At 37.5% G+C, this 14,908-nt stretch overlaps 1 protein-coding gene across 1 annotated transcript in view; it reads right to left on the bottom strand.

The window, feature by feature from the left end:
• Positions 1-14,908, bottom strand: part of Adgrb3 (adhesion G protein-coupled receptor B3) — a 709,539-nt gene that overhangs the window by 318,742 nt on the left and 375,889 nt on the right. The window contains exon 14 of the mRNA XM_050134810.1: positions 12,515-12,617. Coding sequence (XP_049990767.1) covers positions 12,515-12,617 — 103 coding nt within the window. The remainder of the gene's footprint in view (positions 1-12,514; positions 12,618-14,908) is intronic.

Genomic DNA, 14,908 nt, shown 5'->3' with positions numbered 1-14,908 from the left:
GCCTTTAATTCACAGAGATCCACTGCTTCTGTTTCCTAAGTGCTGGGATTAAAGACATGTGTCACTACTGCCTGACTGCTTCTAGAAATCTATGAGTTAAGTCAAACTTTTCTATAAACACAGGATACTTATATGCTTGATTTCTTTAAAGTTATATACATGAGTGGTGTGTCTGGATGTATATTTGTGCACCATGTATGTGTCTGAGGCCTGCAAAAGCCAAAGACAAGAATGAATTCTCTGCAACTGGAGTTGTTACCAACAACTGTGAGCCACTATTTGGGTTATGGTACTAGAACCTGGGTCTTTTGGTAGAGCAACCAGTATTTTTAACTGCTGAGCCACCTTGATGGCCTCAGTGCTTGGTATTTTTCAATTATTTATATTGATTGAAGGTTAAAAAAAGAGAAAACAATATCAGAGAGCAAATGCAACCTAATCATCAAGCCTTGGCTACCCCTTTAACTTTTAGTGCCCCATGCTTTAGTTAAAGTTGTAATGACAGAATGTATCTTGGAGTCTTACTACACATCTTAGTCTATACCCAGTTTTATTCTCTAGTTTTACCACCCCTGTACCTCTTAGATTCTATTTCATGCTTCTCTCACTTCCTCTCCTTATGAAAATAATATTAATATCAGCCCATGAGATTTAATACTTGTGTGAAATGTACCATCGCAGCCGACATGCACAAAACAGGCCAATGCTTCTCTGGATGGATCATGCAGTGTAGTTGCCGCTGCATATGTAGACTTAAGCACCGTGATCAATAACGGAACATTTGAAGCTTTGGAAGTACACAGAACAGCAGGTATGGTTATCTTAATACTTAGATGGACTCAGTTACATAAGAAATAGAAGGGCAAGTATGAAAGAAAGAGCAGCAACAAATGAACTTTTAAAAACAATGACGGAATTCCAAACAGGCTGAGTGGCTCTTCCAAGAAACTACTTATAAAATATTGGCTATAATTTTCAGATACTTCTGTCACAGTGACCGTGCTACAAGATCTGTTTTGAGGAACTTATGGAAATCAATAATAGAAAGGCCAGTCTTACAGAAAGCAGAAGAAAATGTAATGGCAGGAACTAGCATACTGTAAGCAATCTGGGAAGGAACCCACACAAGCTGGCTTTAAATTCATTAACTAAGGAAAGTTGTCAGGTACATGGGACAGATGGGCTAAAGACTAATTTACCAAGCTGTCTATGTAATTGACACTTGAATGCACTGAAACCGCATACATTTGAAAAAGTTTAGAAAATGTGCACTGTTGTCAATTTTTTATCAAAACAAACAAATAATCTGCCTCCGTTGACTCCAATCAAAATGGTACAATTCAAGTCAATTTAAGAATTCTTGGTTACACACTTTTACACATCTTAAAAGAGCACATGGCTCAAATTTCCTAATTACAAGACAAGACAGAAAAATGGCCAAAGTATAGGCGCGTTGGGACAGGGAAGGAGTTTTTCATGTTGGAGTCTGGCCGAAGCCTCTGGGCCCCTGAGAGTGGAGAACTCCAGAACAATTAACACTTGCTTAAGGCCTTTCCCCCTTTCCCAGCTGTAAAACTGAGATATACTAAAAACCTCACCAGAAGCCTCTTTTACAAAAAGACAGATTCTAAAATCCTTCTGTAACCCCTGTGACTCAGGGTGTAAAAATGGAGGGTCGTTTAGGTAACCATTACAAAGTGAAATCCAACAGTTTCCCAAAATTTTATATAGGCTCAACACGAGGACATTTGGATCGCTATTCTCCCCTAAGAAGTCCATACTCACACAAGGGTCTTGTTCTTCCCCCAAGAGCCTGTCTCCTAACCTCCACGACTACAATCTATGTCAAGAATGTCTTTAGAGTGCTGAAGAGATGGTACAGCTTTTAGAGAATTTAATGCTCTCCTAGGACAGGAGTTTGGCTCCCAGCACCCACATCAGGAAGCTCAAAACTATGTTACAGGACACCCAAGGCTTGCCTCCGGCTGCTGTGAGCACTTGTGCACATTACAGACACACAGACATACACACACTAAACACACACTCACACATTACACACACACATTATACACATACACACCACACAGACATACACACACACTATGCACACATTACACACATACACACCACACACACATTACACACACACACACACACACACACACACACACACACACCAGAAAAATAAGTCTTTAAAATGTTTTTAATATACTGCAACTCTTTTGAGTGCCCACACCTGTGCTGTCGGGTGTGCTTTATTCCTTCCCTAAACACCTTTCTATTTGTATTGAGCCTCAGCTCTCCCTTACACTGGAAGAGAAAATCTTTTCTGTCTGTTACACTGATTCTAATTTACCCATAGGAAAGTCCCCAGAGATATAGGTGACACTTCAACCTGTAGAGGTAACAGGGCAGAGCTGTGTCTCAACCCCAGCTACCCTCGCAACTACTACAGATACTCCTCTCCCTACCTTAAAGAGGCTTCCCTGTTTTCTTTTAGCTTTCTCTTCTGTCTCAACACCAACCAAAGCATGTATTTATTTAACAGCGGGACATATGGCCAGCATGGTCAATGTGTTCCATGTGGGCGATTCTCTCTTTCCCTTTTCTGTGTACAGAGGACTTGACATCCTCTTATATGTGAAGTGGTTCTACCGTGGTATTCATAATTGGATTCTTTCCCCCCTAATGGAATATTTTAAATACATCTCACTCTTGGGGATGAAGATGAGGGCAGGGAAAAGGGTCAGGGAAGTCTTACAAAAAGCCTACAAAATTAGTTGGTGAGAAAAAAGTAATCTGTTGGCAAAAATGACAGTTTGAACCATATTTTTTCCCCACCAAGCCAAGCACCAAGGCTGGCTGGACCTGTCTGGGGACACTGGCTCAGGTGCACAAGGCATTCTGGAGTGTGTGCAGGTAACCTGTGACTCACTGTATTTGGCTTTTAGTAAAAGCTAAAACAGGGGTTTAGGTTTTAGATGCCAATAAGGCATATTTATGTGATCACAAAGGTGCATGTAGAACATGTGTAAAAGATCAGAAAGAAAGCCCACACTGTGCAAATGTCATAAAAGTTGTACCCTGTGCCAACAAGTAGGTAATAGATCATTGAAGCTTATCTTTCCTGTCTGAGTGATAGATATGATAATTAACATGACAATGATTTTATTTAGTATACATGTATTAATTCATCACTTTGTAACCCATAAATATATAGCAACATTATTTGTCACTTAAAAAATATGAAAAGATAAAAATCAGTATTGGAAGGTAGCTAGTCAGACAACTAGCAGGGTTGTAGGCCACTGAGGATGACCTGACCTTACAATGAGCATTGGGCCCTCCTTTCATTTCCATGATAACACACCAATTTGTGAAAGAGGAAGTTTCATAATTGCTCATCTTAGACGTCATAATGCCATGGGTAAGGAAGAAAAAAATCATCAAAACTGACCATATAAAGATTTAAAATATCATTTAAAGGGTAGAAGTCCTAGGGCTTTGTTGAATCCAACAAAGGTGTCAAGGGAAAGCGATCTCATACTGGTAAAGCATGAAAAATATACAAATATAAATTTTCTTTAGTTTTAAAATCCATCAACCAGGCAAGGGTACTGGGAAGGCAGAGGCAGGCGGATCTGTGAGTTCGATGCTGGACTGATCTACAGACTGAGTTTTAGGACAGCTAGAGCTACAGAGAGAAACCCTGTCTTAGAAACCAAATCAAAATAAAAAGCAAGCAAGCAAACAAAATTTATGTTGTACAAGTTTTGGTCTTATGAATGAGATATTACTCATAGCCTGGTCCTGTCGGGGACATGGCGTTCTAAACAGCCCACAAAATTATAAGATTGCAATCAACTGTCAGGGGAGCACCCTTGCAGACAGCTGATTTTCCTGAGGGCATGGCGAGGAGGGATAACTCTCTCCTCATGAAGTGTGGGTTTGGACACACAAGAGAGCCCTTTCTCAGTGCAGCTGCCTGCAGATCCTCACTGCTATGAGGACCTTATACCTTGAAAAGCAGTACTTCTCCTTTTGCTTTTTACAGATCCTAGTCAAAGCCCGAGCCTGAGTGCCCTGGTGCTTATGATACGATTCCCTTCTAAGCTCCTCAACTACATGGAAGTGTTTGCAAAATTTATCTGGAACTCAAAATGTCTGCCTTTCTCTCTTCCCCCTGTCTGTTTCCCTTTCTCTTGCAGATTCTGGCATTAATAGTCTTCCTTTGCTGCTCTTCTCCAAATCAACAATAAAACTGAATTAGAACTTCTTTTTGAATGTGTTTTATTTACTAATTTTAAGTTTTAATTGTTATTATTATTATTTATCTGTGAGACTAAGAACCAGCAAATAGGGGCTTGTGTTCCCCAGGAACAAGCTGGCTGGTCTCTTATGCAGACTTCCAAAGGTTCACAGATGGAAGCTGTAGACGTCACAGGAAATTGCCTATCAGGAATGTCTCAACTTTTGCAATTTTCATAGCCTCTCAAATCAAAACAGCCTTAGCCTCTGGAAACAGTGCAAGTAAACAGATGTGGACATAAATAGCTAAAGACACAAAGAAGGGGCACAAGGAAGGACAGTGACTTCATCTTAACTACTTTAACATTTCTAGGGCTCTGAGTCAGCTGTTCCAGGATGATTCTTTCTGTCACATTTACTGGTGCCACAGACACCGAGTTCTTCAGTGTGGATGAGAGACTACTCAACAGATACTACCATCTTTTCTTCATTTTCTAAATTTAAAATAAGGTCTTAGGTAAAAAGAACCTGGTAGAGAACATACTTATTGTGTAAGAGCCTCTGTTCAATCTTCAGTGCAAAACAAGAAAGAAATTAAGCACACACATATATACAATACACACGAGAGCACACACAAATACACTATATACATATGCAAGAAACATACACTCACACACAGGCTAAACTTGGCTGATTTTAGTTTCATCAGGGGGAATTAGATGTGATACTATAAGCCTAGCCAGCTACCTGTGCCTGGAGAGGTCAGAGAACTCAAAAGGAAAACATACTACCATTACTTTCTAAAAATCAGTATAATTCCTAATTCATTCTAAATACTTATCCTTATAGCCACAGAGAAACACTGGTTTCATTTTTCATCAAAGAAGGTAATATGCATAGCGGCAGGGCAGTCTATTCTCTGCCCACAGAGAAGTTCAGCGAAGTTGCTACAGGAACATAGCGTAAGTACAGATTTCAGGGTGTCTTCATCTAGCATTTTGTGCATGTCGTCTCGTGCTGTCTTGGTGATGCTGTCTCATGACATCCTTCAGTTGTTTCCATTATCCCTCACCACCTTACCTTGACCACTCTCCATGTCTGACGATTTCTTTAATGATGTTCCTACAGGCTAATACGATAGTTAAGGAAAGATGCACTCTAGTAGACAGGTGATTTTTATAGGAGAGAGTGGTGTGCTTTAGTCCAGTTGACTCTGAATGATATTCTCAATGTGGAGTATAGATTACCTTCCTCTTTTAACTAGTGCTCCAATGCAGGCTCTATTAATTTTTTACTGCTTTGCGAACACATTACCACAAATATAACAGCTCAAAACAACATGGATTTAGAAGGTGACAGATTCCACAGGTCAAAAGTCAGTTGGGTTTTATTTTAATTTAGTTACTATTATTGTGATCAACACTGTGACTACAAGCAAGTTGGGGTTGGAAGGGAAGTCAGAGCAGGAAGCAAAGGTAGGAATGTAGAGTCAAGAACTGAAGCATGGGTCATGGAAGAATACTGCTCACTGACCTGCTGCATGGCTTGTTCACCCTGCTTTCACACAATCCGGGACCACCTGCCCAGGCGTAGACCATATTAAACTGGGCCCTACCATATCAATCATTAATCAAGAAAATGTACTACAAACTTGCCTGGACATAAGCTGATGACATTTCCTCATTCAAGGTTCCTCTTCCCAGATAATTCTAACTTGAGTCAAGTTAAAAAAAAAAAAAACCCAAACAGAACACATTTCTGCTTAAGAATTTTACATGATCGAAATCAAAGTGTTGGTAGGCCTGCATCCCTTTCTAAAGAACCTGGGTGAGTACATAATAGTTCCTTTCAGTTGTAGGACTGAGGTTCCACTTGTTAGTTAGCAACAAAGGGTTGATACCAGTTTCTGAGACCACATCTGTACTTTGGGCTCCTTTCTTTGCCTTCAGTGATAGCAGTGACAAGTTGAGGCCTTCTTACATTGCTTTTGTTTGACCACATCTGGGGAAAGTTCTTTACAACCAATGGCTCATTTAATTAAACCCCACCTATTCTGAAGACCTGGGACAACTACCTAATCGCAAAGTCTCTACGTTCAATCACTTAACAACATTCACTTTGAACATACACATATTATAAATGTACATACATAAGACATGGGTTTGGATATACAATCACACTGAAGTCCCATTTGACATGTAATAGAACACATTACAGGCTCTAGGAGAGAAGGAGCTGGCAATTTTAAAAGGTCCTTGTGTTGGTATCTTGTCTGTGCTCTAACAAACAAAGCTTGCCTGAAGATCAGAGGGCAGAGCTAGTCACTAGTTAACATAGAGGTCTGGAGGTCTGTACAGACAGACAGAAGTCCTATGGTTGTGCAGAGAGAGGCATCTAAGGTGGGAGGAGACAGTAGCTTTACCCTTTTCTGGCTGACAGGTTAACAAGGTAAGAATTGGCTGTGACTTGCTCCTTTGTCTCTCTGATCTTTCAGCATTTACCCTGATATCTGGCTCTGGGTTTTTCTTAAAAAGACCAATTAGAACTCATGCAATACAGCCTTTATTCTGCTTCCCACACAGAAGCTCAACCTGGGCTACTAGCTATTTTTATAAATAAAATTTTATCAGGATAGAGACATATCTATTTACATATTTTATTTATATATGTAGATATAAATATTTATTTATGCATTTCCTGTGGCTGTTTTCAAAATACGCTAGCATAACTGAACGCATGTGACAAAAATAATTAGGCATCCATGTATGAAGTATTTACTACCTGCCACTTCAGTGAAAAAAATTGCTGATCTTTGCTTCACAAATAGGACAATTGTTCTAAAATATTTTCATAAAATAACAAGTAAACATTAGATATAGATAAGAAGTAAACTACATGGGAAATGTGAGGAGGACCCTTTCTCATGTTGAGAAATAGAAACTATAAGTCACATAAGTAATTAGGAAACAACTTTTATCTTGCTTTTAGCTATTGGCAGAGTATCTATCTCCTTGTCTGGTTAGCATTTCAAGATTTTCCAACAAAATAATCATCAAGAGTTTTAATCAGGCAAAATATCGGAAATTTCTTCCAAATAGACAAAAGTTAGAAAGGAAAAACAATAGAAAAAGTGGCATTTGTGAAAATCATGAACTCATAGATTGCAATGGGGAAATGATTTTCAGCACTTCATCAACTTTGGTAATCATGAAATTACTAGTGCATGCTGGGATTTAATTTTATTGTTTCTCATGCTTATCAATGGAAGAAAGCACTGAACATTCACACCATGTTTTCCTCTATAATTTATAAATGATATGGTTTGTGATCAATTTACATTCATACACATATATCAAATTTTATCATTTGTAAGTCTGATGTGTTATATACAAGACTATGGTAAAGGAAGTAAAACATACAAGCCATATTCCTGTAAGAATTTACATATATATCTACTTCAGGAACTCCAAATAACTCTGATAATTTGCTTCTCAGCATTGATAAACAGAAGCAGTAGCATCCTACCTATAGTATTTCTTTTGTTTTTTTGCTTAAAAGATTTTTGCTTTTAAAGATTAGATAGCAAACCAGGAAGATTCAGAAGCATATTTCAATCCTAACAGAAAGAATTACATAGTCATATTTTATTTGGAAAAACAATAAATTTTCAGACTTGCAAAGTTGAAACACATGACATAGCTACAGTGCCTTTATTTTCTAATCTGCTAACTTATTTTTAAATGCAAGGGTGCCATCTACCTTGGAAAGACACAGTAGGTCTAGATTATCATCCAACAAACACTCAGAATGAGTGTATGTGTATGAACTTTTGTGTATAAATAGATTCAAGCTACTGTCCTTATTTAAATCTCAGTAGTTATTTTCAATAAAATGATTATCTTCACATATATCTCATCGAATTAAAAATTGTATATGTAAAAGTTTAATTCTTAACAACAACAGTGAAATGCAATACAAATGTCTTTCTGGGGAAACCAATATTGATAATACTTAAAAGCAAGGGATTGCTATGTCTAAACATTAAGCATCAGAAACTTTTCCTTTATAGCTCGTGGGAGTGAAGCTTCAACTCTGAGAAAGTGAACGGTGCATAGTGCACCGCTCATTAGTGACTCTGCTAGTTAGAGCAGCAATTTACTTTGCTAAATAGCGTTTGGAATGGCATGGTTCCATATTCTATTTCCTGTTCCTGCGGGTTCCCAAGGGCCCTATTACATTTAACATACTATAAATGCTATTTGTGAAAAAGCTTTTTAAAAGGGCAGATTTCATTTACAAATGTTAATAGGCTTTTCCCTAGACTCACTATAACATGCAATTCCCATCTCTCTGTTTTATTCACATGACATATGAAGCACATCCCATGTGTAAGCTGTTATTCTTTGCTCAGCACAGAACAGTGCAGCAGATACTATAGCTATACGAAAATTGGATATATATATGACATACATATATATAAGACATATTTATACACACACAGATGTGCCACTATAGATTTTTTTTTATTAAAAATAATTCAATTGCAAAGATAAAATCAATGAATATGCAGATGTGTGTCTATTAAGAAGCCTTAGCTTATTTGCTTCAGTGTTCACATTAAAATTCATTATAATCTAACTGAGATTTCAATGTTTCGCATAGGCTATTCTATTACCTCTTTAATGGAAATAAATTAATATCAGTATATGAGATGCTAGTCTACGACTGGCAATAAATACCAAGATATTCAGTAAATCAGTCATGTACTCTTTTCTTCAGTGAAAATCAAATTTTGGTGATAATACAAATGTAAATGTAATAAGAGTTAAAAATTTAAAACAATAGGCCCAAGGCCTATAAATATTGTAAAAATTATGTGATACATATTTAAAGTAGAGTAAAAACAGAATTGTCCACAGAAGCACAAGTCTAGAAGTGCTAGTTAGAGTCATGTTTGAAAATGTACTCATCAAAACTAAAGGTCAGAAGGACATCAAATCATGCCCCCCTGTGTTTAGTGAGCTCTACAGCTTCCGATTCTCTCTTCACTTCATTTTTCAATGCTTGCTATATATTTGTTACACTGCCTTCAGAAATTGGAGTCTATTCAATGAAAAATTTTTGGGTGGAATCCGATCGATACAATTACTTAAAATATTTAAAAAAAACACTGAATTATTTCTAAGTGAAATATTTCTATGTTGATTTTCATGTCACTATAGGATCTTGCTGGTGCATAATAAAAGTTGTTTATAATCGAGTCTATTTCCCATATATAGACAATATTTTTATATATGGTCTACTTTATTAAAAAACACCCAACTAAAATATGTTTGCAGAAATTTTTGACTCATAACAAACATGTTCATTTTNTTTTAAAATTTTTTCATTTTACATACCAACCACCCATTTACTCCTCAAAAAGGGTTAGGCCTCCCATGGAGAGTCAAAAAAGTCTGGCATATCAAGCTGAGGCAGGACCAAGCTCCTCCCCTCTGTATCTAGGCTAGCAAGGTATCCCTCCAATGAGAATGGGCTCCAAAGAGCAAGTTCTTGCACTGGGGAAAAATCCTGGTTCCAATGCCAGTGTCTCCATAGATTGCCCAATTCATAGAAATGTCACCCACATGCAGAGGGCCTAGTTCAGTCCTATGTAGGTTCCCTAGCTATTAGTCCAGAGTCATTGAGCTCCCACTAGCTTGAGTCAACTGTCTCTGTGGGTATCCTCATCATGATCTTGAGCCCTTTGCTCATATAATTTCTTCTCCCTCTTCAACTGGACTCTGGTAGCTTGACAGAGTGCTTAGCTGTGTATTTCTGTATCTGCTTCCACAAATTATTGTTTGAAGGTTCTATGATGATAATTAGGGTGGTCATCATTCTAATTACAGAGGAAGGCACCCTCTCAACTATTGCTAAGACTCTTATCTGGGGTCATCCTTGTAAATTCCTGGGAGTTTCCCTACACCAGATTTCTCCCTAACCTCATAATGGCTCCCACTATCAAGTTATCTCTTTCCTTGTTCTTCCTCTCTGTCCCTCCCTTCAACTCAACCATCCTGACATGATATGCATTCACTCATAAGTTAGGTATAAGAAGTTAGAAAACAAACAGGACCCTAAGAGACATACACGGGAGCCCCTGGGAAGGGGAAATAGGTAAGATCTGTGTAAATTGGGAGGTGGTGTGAACGGGCAGGAGGAGAACACATTCATTTAAAATAACCTTGGTAAAATTACAAGAGTGTGCTATGGTTTTAATATGAAATGTCCCTCACAAGCTCATGTATTAACACTTAAGTCAGCCAGTGGGATGATACAGACCCTTCCAGAGGACAGATCTAGTAGGAAGAGGTAGGTCTGAGGGGGCTGTGCCTTTGAAGGTTATACATGGAAACTATCTTCTCTCAAAACTTCCTGCTTATGAAAAAGAGAAGAATAGCTTCAACCCTAACTCTCACCACTCTGCCCAAGCTCCTGGAGTCATACAACTTGTGTCCAAACCCTCTAAACTCAAGAGGCAAAATAAATCATTCCTCGCTGAAGTTGTCTCATGGAGTACTTGTTCAGAGTTGAGAAAAGTAAACAATAAAGACTGTTTCATTAAAACTTTTTTTGTGATTGTTCTTTTTCTATTCACCAGAATACATTTCTCTAGCATCTTTTGCATAGGAAGTAAGGTACATTTTCTAATGCTGCTCTGCTTATCTGGTCGTCTTAGAATTACACTGCAAATAACATCTCTTATGCTCTACTGCCTATAACTATACAGTGTGTCTACACGAAAGGATAAGAACAAACAAAACAGATAAAATCTCAGGGAAGTTAGAACACATGAACAAATAAGTTTCTTATTAAAAAGCCACTGTGTCTCTCCCAGTTTTTAGTACAGTAATGCGGAAGGGGATACTGAGGATAAATCTTCAACTTGGTCACATGTCATCGAAAATAGGAAAGATCTAATAGTTTAAATATCAATTACAATGTTGAAAAGCCATTACAGAAAGATTTGCAGTTTCATTAAACAGTCCCAAAGCCTGTGGCCTCTTATGATGATGTTCTCAGGAAAGATGATTATTTCTTTCTATAAAACTAAGGCCGATTTCTGGGGGAAATTAGAAATCACACAATAGCAGAACATCTGAGTTTTGTAGCCCAAAGGAAGTGGATGCAAACTCTCTTCTTCACTAATTACATGAACTTGAAAAAACAATTCAATCACTGTTTTCTTTACTACAAAAACCGCCTTCATAGAAACATTGCAAGCAACAGTAAAATCAAAACAAAATAATACCATACAAATCTGTGATGGTCTCTTTTAATATAGGAGGGGGAATGGCATTATTAGGATGGTCTTGACAGGAACCACACTTCTTGCCCGAATCAATTCACTGTTTAATTATTTAATTAAATGTGGACATGCTAGGAAGTAATTTTACATCTATGCCAGGCTGATTAAGACCCAGTTGCAAGACTCAGCTGCAGCTGGATTGATTTAGGGAAAGACTCTGGTCATGCTGGCTTGAAGTCCTAATTCAGACTGCTAGGGCACCCAGAAAAGATGAACAATTCCTTACTCAATCTAAGTGTAAGAGTAAAAAGATTGAAACTGTAAGTATTAGCACTTTTACATGCCACCCTATCTATTAGATGAATTAAAAAAAATACTTTATGAGTGTTTTGCCTGCATGTATGTTTGTACATCTTAGGGGATCCTTGCGGCCAAGATGACCAGAAGAGGGCATCAGAACCCTTGGAACTTGAGTTCCATCTTGTGAGCTGCCTTGTTGATGCTGGGAATTAAACCTGAATCCTTAGAAAGACCAGGCAGTGCTCTTAACCACTAAGCCATATTGCCGGTCTCATTACCTTCAATACTGAAACATAATATTCTGTAAGCTAATTCCCCACCTTGGAATTGTTCATATTTTTATTGCTAATAAATTTTAAATCCATATCACTTCCCCACTATATAGTAAGATAGATTCTTATTTGCATTCTGACTCCCAAGACATAACAAGAATTCAGTAAACATGCATGCTCAGATAAATGAACAATTTACTAATTATCCTCTTGGATAAACTGAAGACAGTTTTATAGAATTACATGGTTGTCTGCTTTTAAACATGTTCATAATGAATAAATTAATTTGTGATTATAGAAAGACAGAAAAATGTGCCTTAGTATTATTGGTAAAAATAATGATTATTAACCCCATTCTTGGGCAATTCTGTAAGCAACTCAATATCAATGACATGATACTTACATTCGCCAAGTGAGCTAGCTCTATCTCCAAAAATGAATCAGTTGTTTTGGGTTCAGGCCTGATTGTGACCACGATGATTTTAGAATTAACGACAGTATAATTTCTGAAACAGAATAATAATGATTAAAAAGAGAAATGATTGGTGGAAACATTCTTTCATGCCACTCCATACCTGTGGGGATGACATTAAGTAATGCATCCCCAGGAAAAGCATAGACACAGGCCATTTTTTCAGAGAAAGAAGCAGTCAATGCACTCTTATGAACAAGCTCTCTCAGACTAGAAATTCTGGGGGCAAACTAAAGGCTTTTAATCATTTTATATGCAGAAAAGAGGAAAGAAACAACAATACCGGCAACCTTCTGAGTACTTAAGTACAGTTTATTCACAACAAAAATAAACAATACATTGAAACCATCAGGCAACCTATGATTGAGTATAACTCATTTATCTTGAGGAAGACCTCACAGCGTTATTCTCCAGGAGACCAAATATTCTTGCCAAGTGCTGCTGAGGCAATTGTTTTTTGGAGTTTGTGAGCTTTGTGCTTGTGTGTGTGTGTGTGTGTGTGTGTGTTTACTTCTCCCAAATGCATGAAGATGGAAAAAAACTATAATGTGATATAAAGAGAAAGCTTGCAGAACTTTAATGCAATGTTCTCAATTCTAAGAAACACCTCTCTTCTGAAATACCTTGCCAAGTAACACTCACTTACAAAGACTTTGTATTTATTCATATACATAACTAGAAAATTATCAATAGCATGGCAATAGTGACAGATGCCTTTAATCCCAGAACTCAGGCAGCAGAAGCAGGAAGATTTCTGTGAGTTTGAGGACAACCAGAGCTACACAGAGAATCCCTGTCTCAAAAAACAAAACAACAGAAATAATACCAAAAAGATAAAATCATATGGATACTTTATATAAAACACATAACTGGTATATAGCATCTACTACTCATAAGCTTAAAAATTTAACTATAGTTTCTCACATTTTGAAGAAATAAATCTATGCATTCCTCATTGATGGTCTGAAATAAATCATGTGTTCTTCCAGCAGGCAAATTCTATTTTAGAGAATTTATGTATGTATTACCACATGAGTTCATTTTTTAAAAATTTGTTTGTTTGCCATGGTAGCATTTAAACTTCACCCAATCTCAACTATAGACTTTAATGCCTCTGCATTTCACCATGTGATGACTACCATCTATTAAACTAGATCATCTCTTCCTGACGCTAAGCCGTGTCCTTGACTCCTTTGCAGACGATCCCACTTTTCCACGGTCTTAGAGGTCTTAGATAAGCACAGATGTGCTATTCCTGTAAATCTCACTTCTCTGCCATTATAGCACACAGACTTTTGTGTTTGACTCAATTCACAGTCTATTTTTTGAAATTCAGATCACAAGTCAGCTATACTATAATTTATCTATTCAACAATTCAATAAGCTAACTTTGAATCACTTTTGGTAATTCAGCATTTATAGGTATTCTTGGGTGGCTATTAGGAATAATTGTGATGTATCCTTTGGGTGGATCTATATTTTAATGTCTTGGGCAAGTCCCTGGGAACTGCTTGTTTATGTTGTAAATGTATGAGTCGCTCTGTTTTTTGCAGTGGCTGCATTGTTGGAATTCTTGAATGTGATAAGGTGAAGCAACATCAGATCCTTCTCTTTGCAGGTAACTTTTCTATTTATGCTATTTGACGCACATTTTCACCACCAGTGAATGCTAGACTGTTCTATAACAGAGGGAGAAGGAGCATACTCTATATAGGATACTATTTTAACCCTTTTATCATACATTTAGTATTGCACACAATAAATTCTGAAAAATTCTTAAAGACCCAAGAAGACATCCAGTGTGGTAAAAGTAGTATGGGAAAAAAAAAAGAAACCAAAACCAAAACCATACCATTAGTATATTTTATTTTCCTATTGGGAAAAGTGATTGCAAACAGGGAGAGCTGGTTCATTATTCCGTTTCATTGAACATATTGATTAAAGGCAAACTGTGTTTGAAAGGCTACAAAACCAAGTGATAACAATTCAAGACTTCCCTTTGCCAATGGTGGTTTCTTTGTGGGTAGAAGTTACCATGGGTTCTGGTGAGAATTAATGGAAACTGAAATCTGCCAGAGCATCAGGTGAGTGAACACCTTAGAATGGATTCTGGAGGACCATGTGTTTCACTGCCAGAGAACAATGCTGCATGATCCCCGTAGGAGAGTTTCTCAGGCTTGAGCTTGCAGATGCAAGTTCATCCTCAGGTCAGCCCGAAGCTGTGTGAGCTCTTATTTAGTTCCTTGGAAATAAACTATGGATGGATCCATCAAATTCCTTTACTCTTGTTCTGCTTAGAATAACTCTTCCCGTTACTGATAGAAC

This window comes from Alexandromys fortis, unplaced genomic scaffold (assembly GCF_014885135.2).
Source record: "Alexandromys fortis isolate MF-2015 unplaced genomic scaffold, M_Fortis_MF-2015_v1.1 scaffold_20, whole genome shotgun sequence".
Classification (NCBI taxonomy): Eukaryota; Metazoa; Chordata; class Mammalia; order Rodentia; family Cricetidae; genus Alexandromys; species Alexandromys fortis.
The sequence above is the reverse complement of the archived record's forward strand: the minus strand, read 5'-3'. Positions and strand labels throughout refer to the sequence as shown.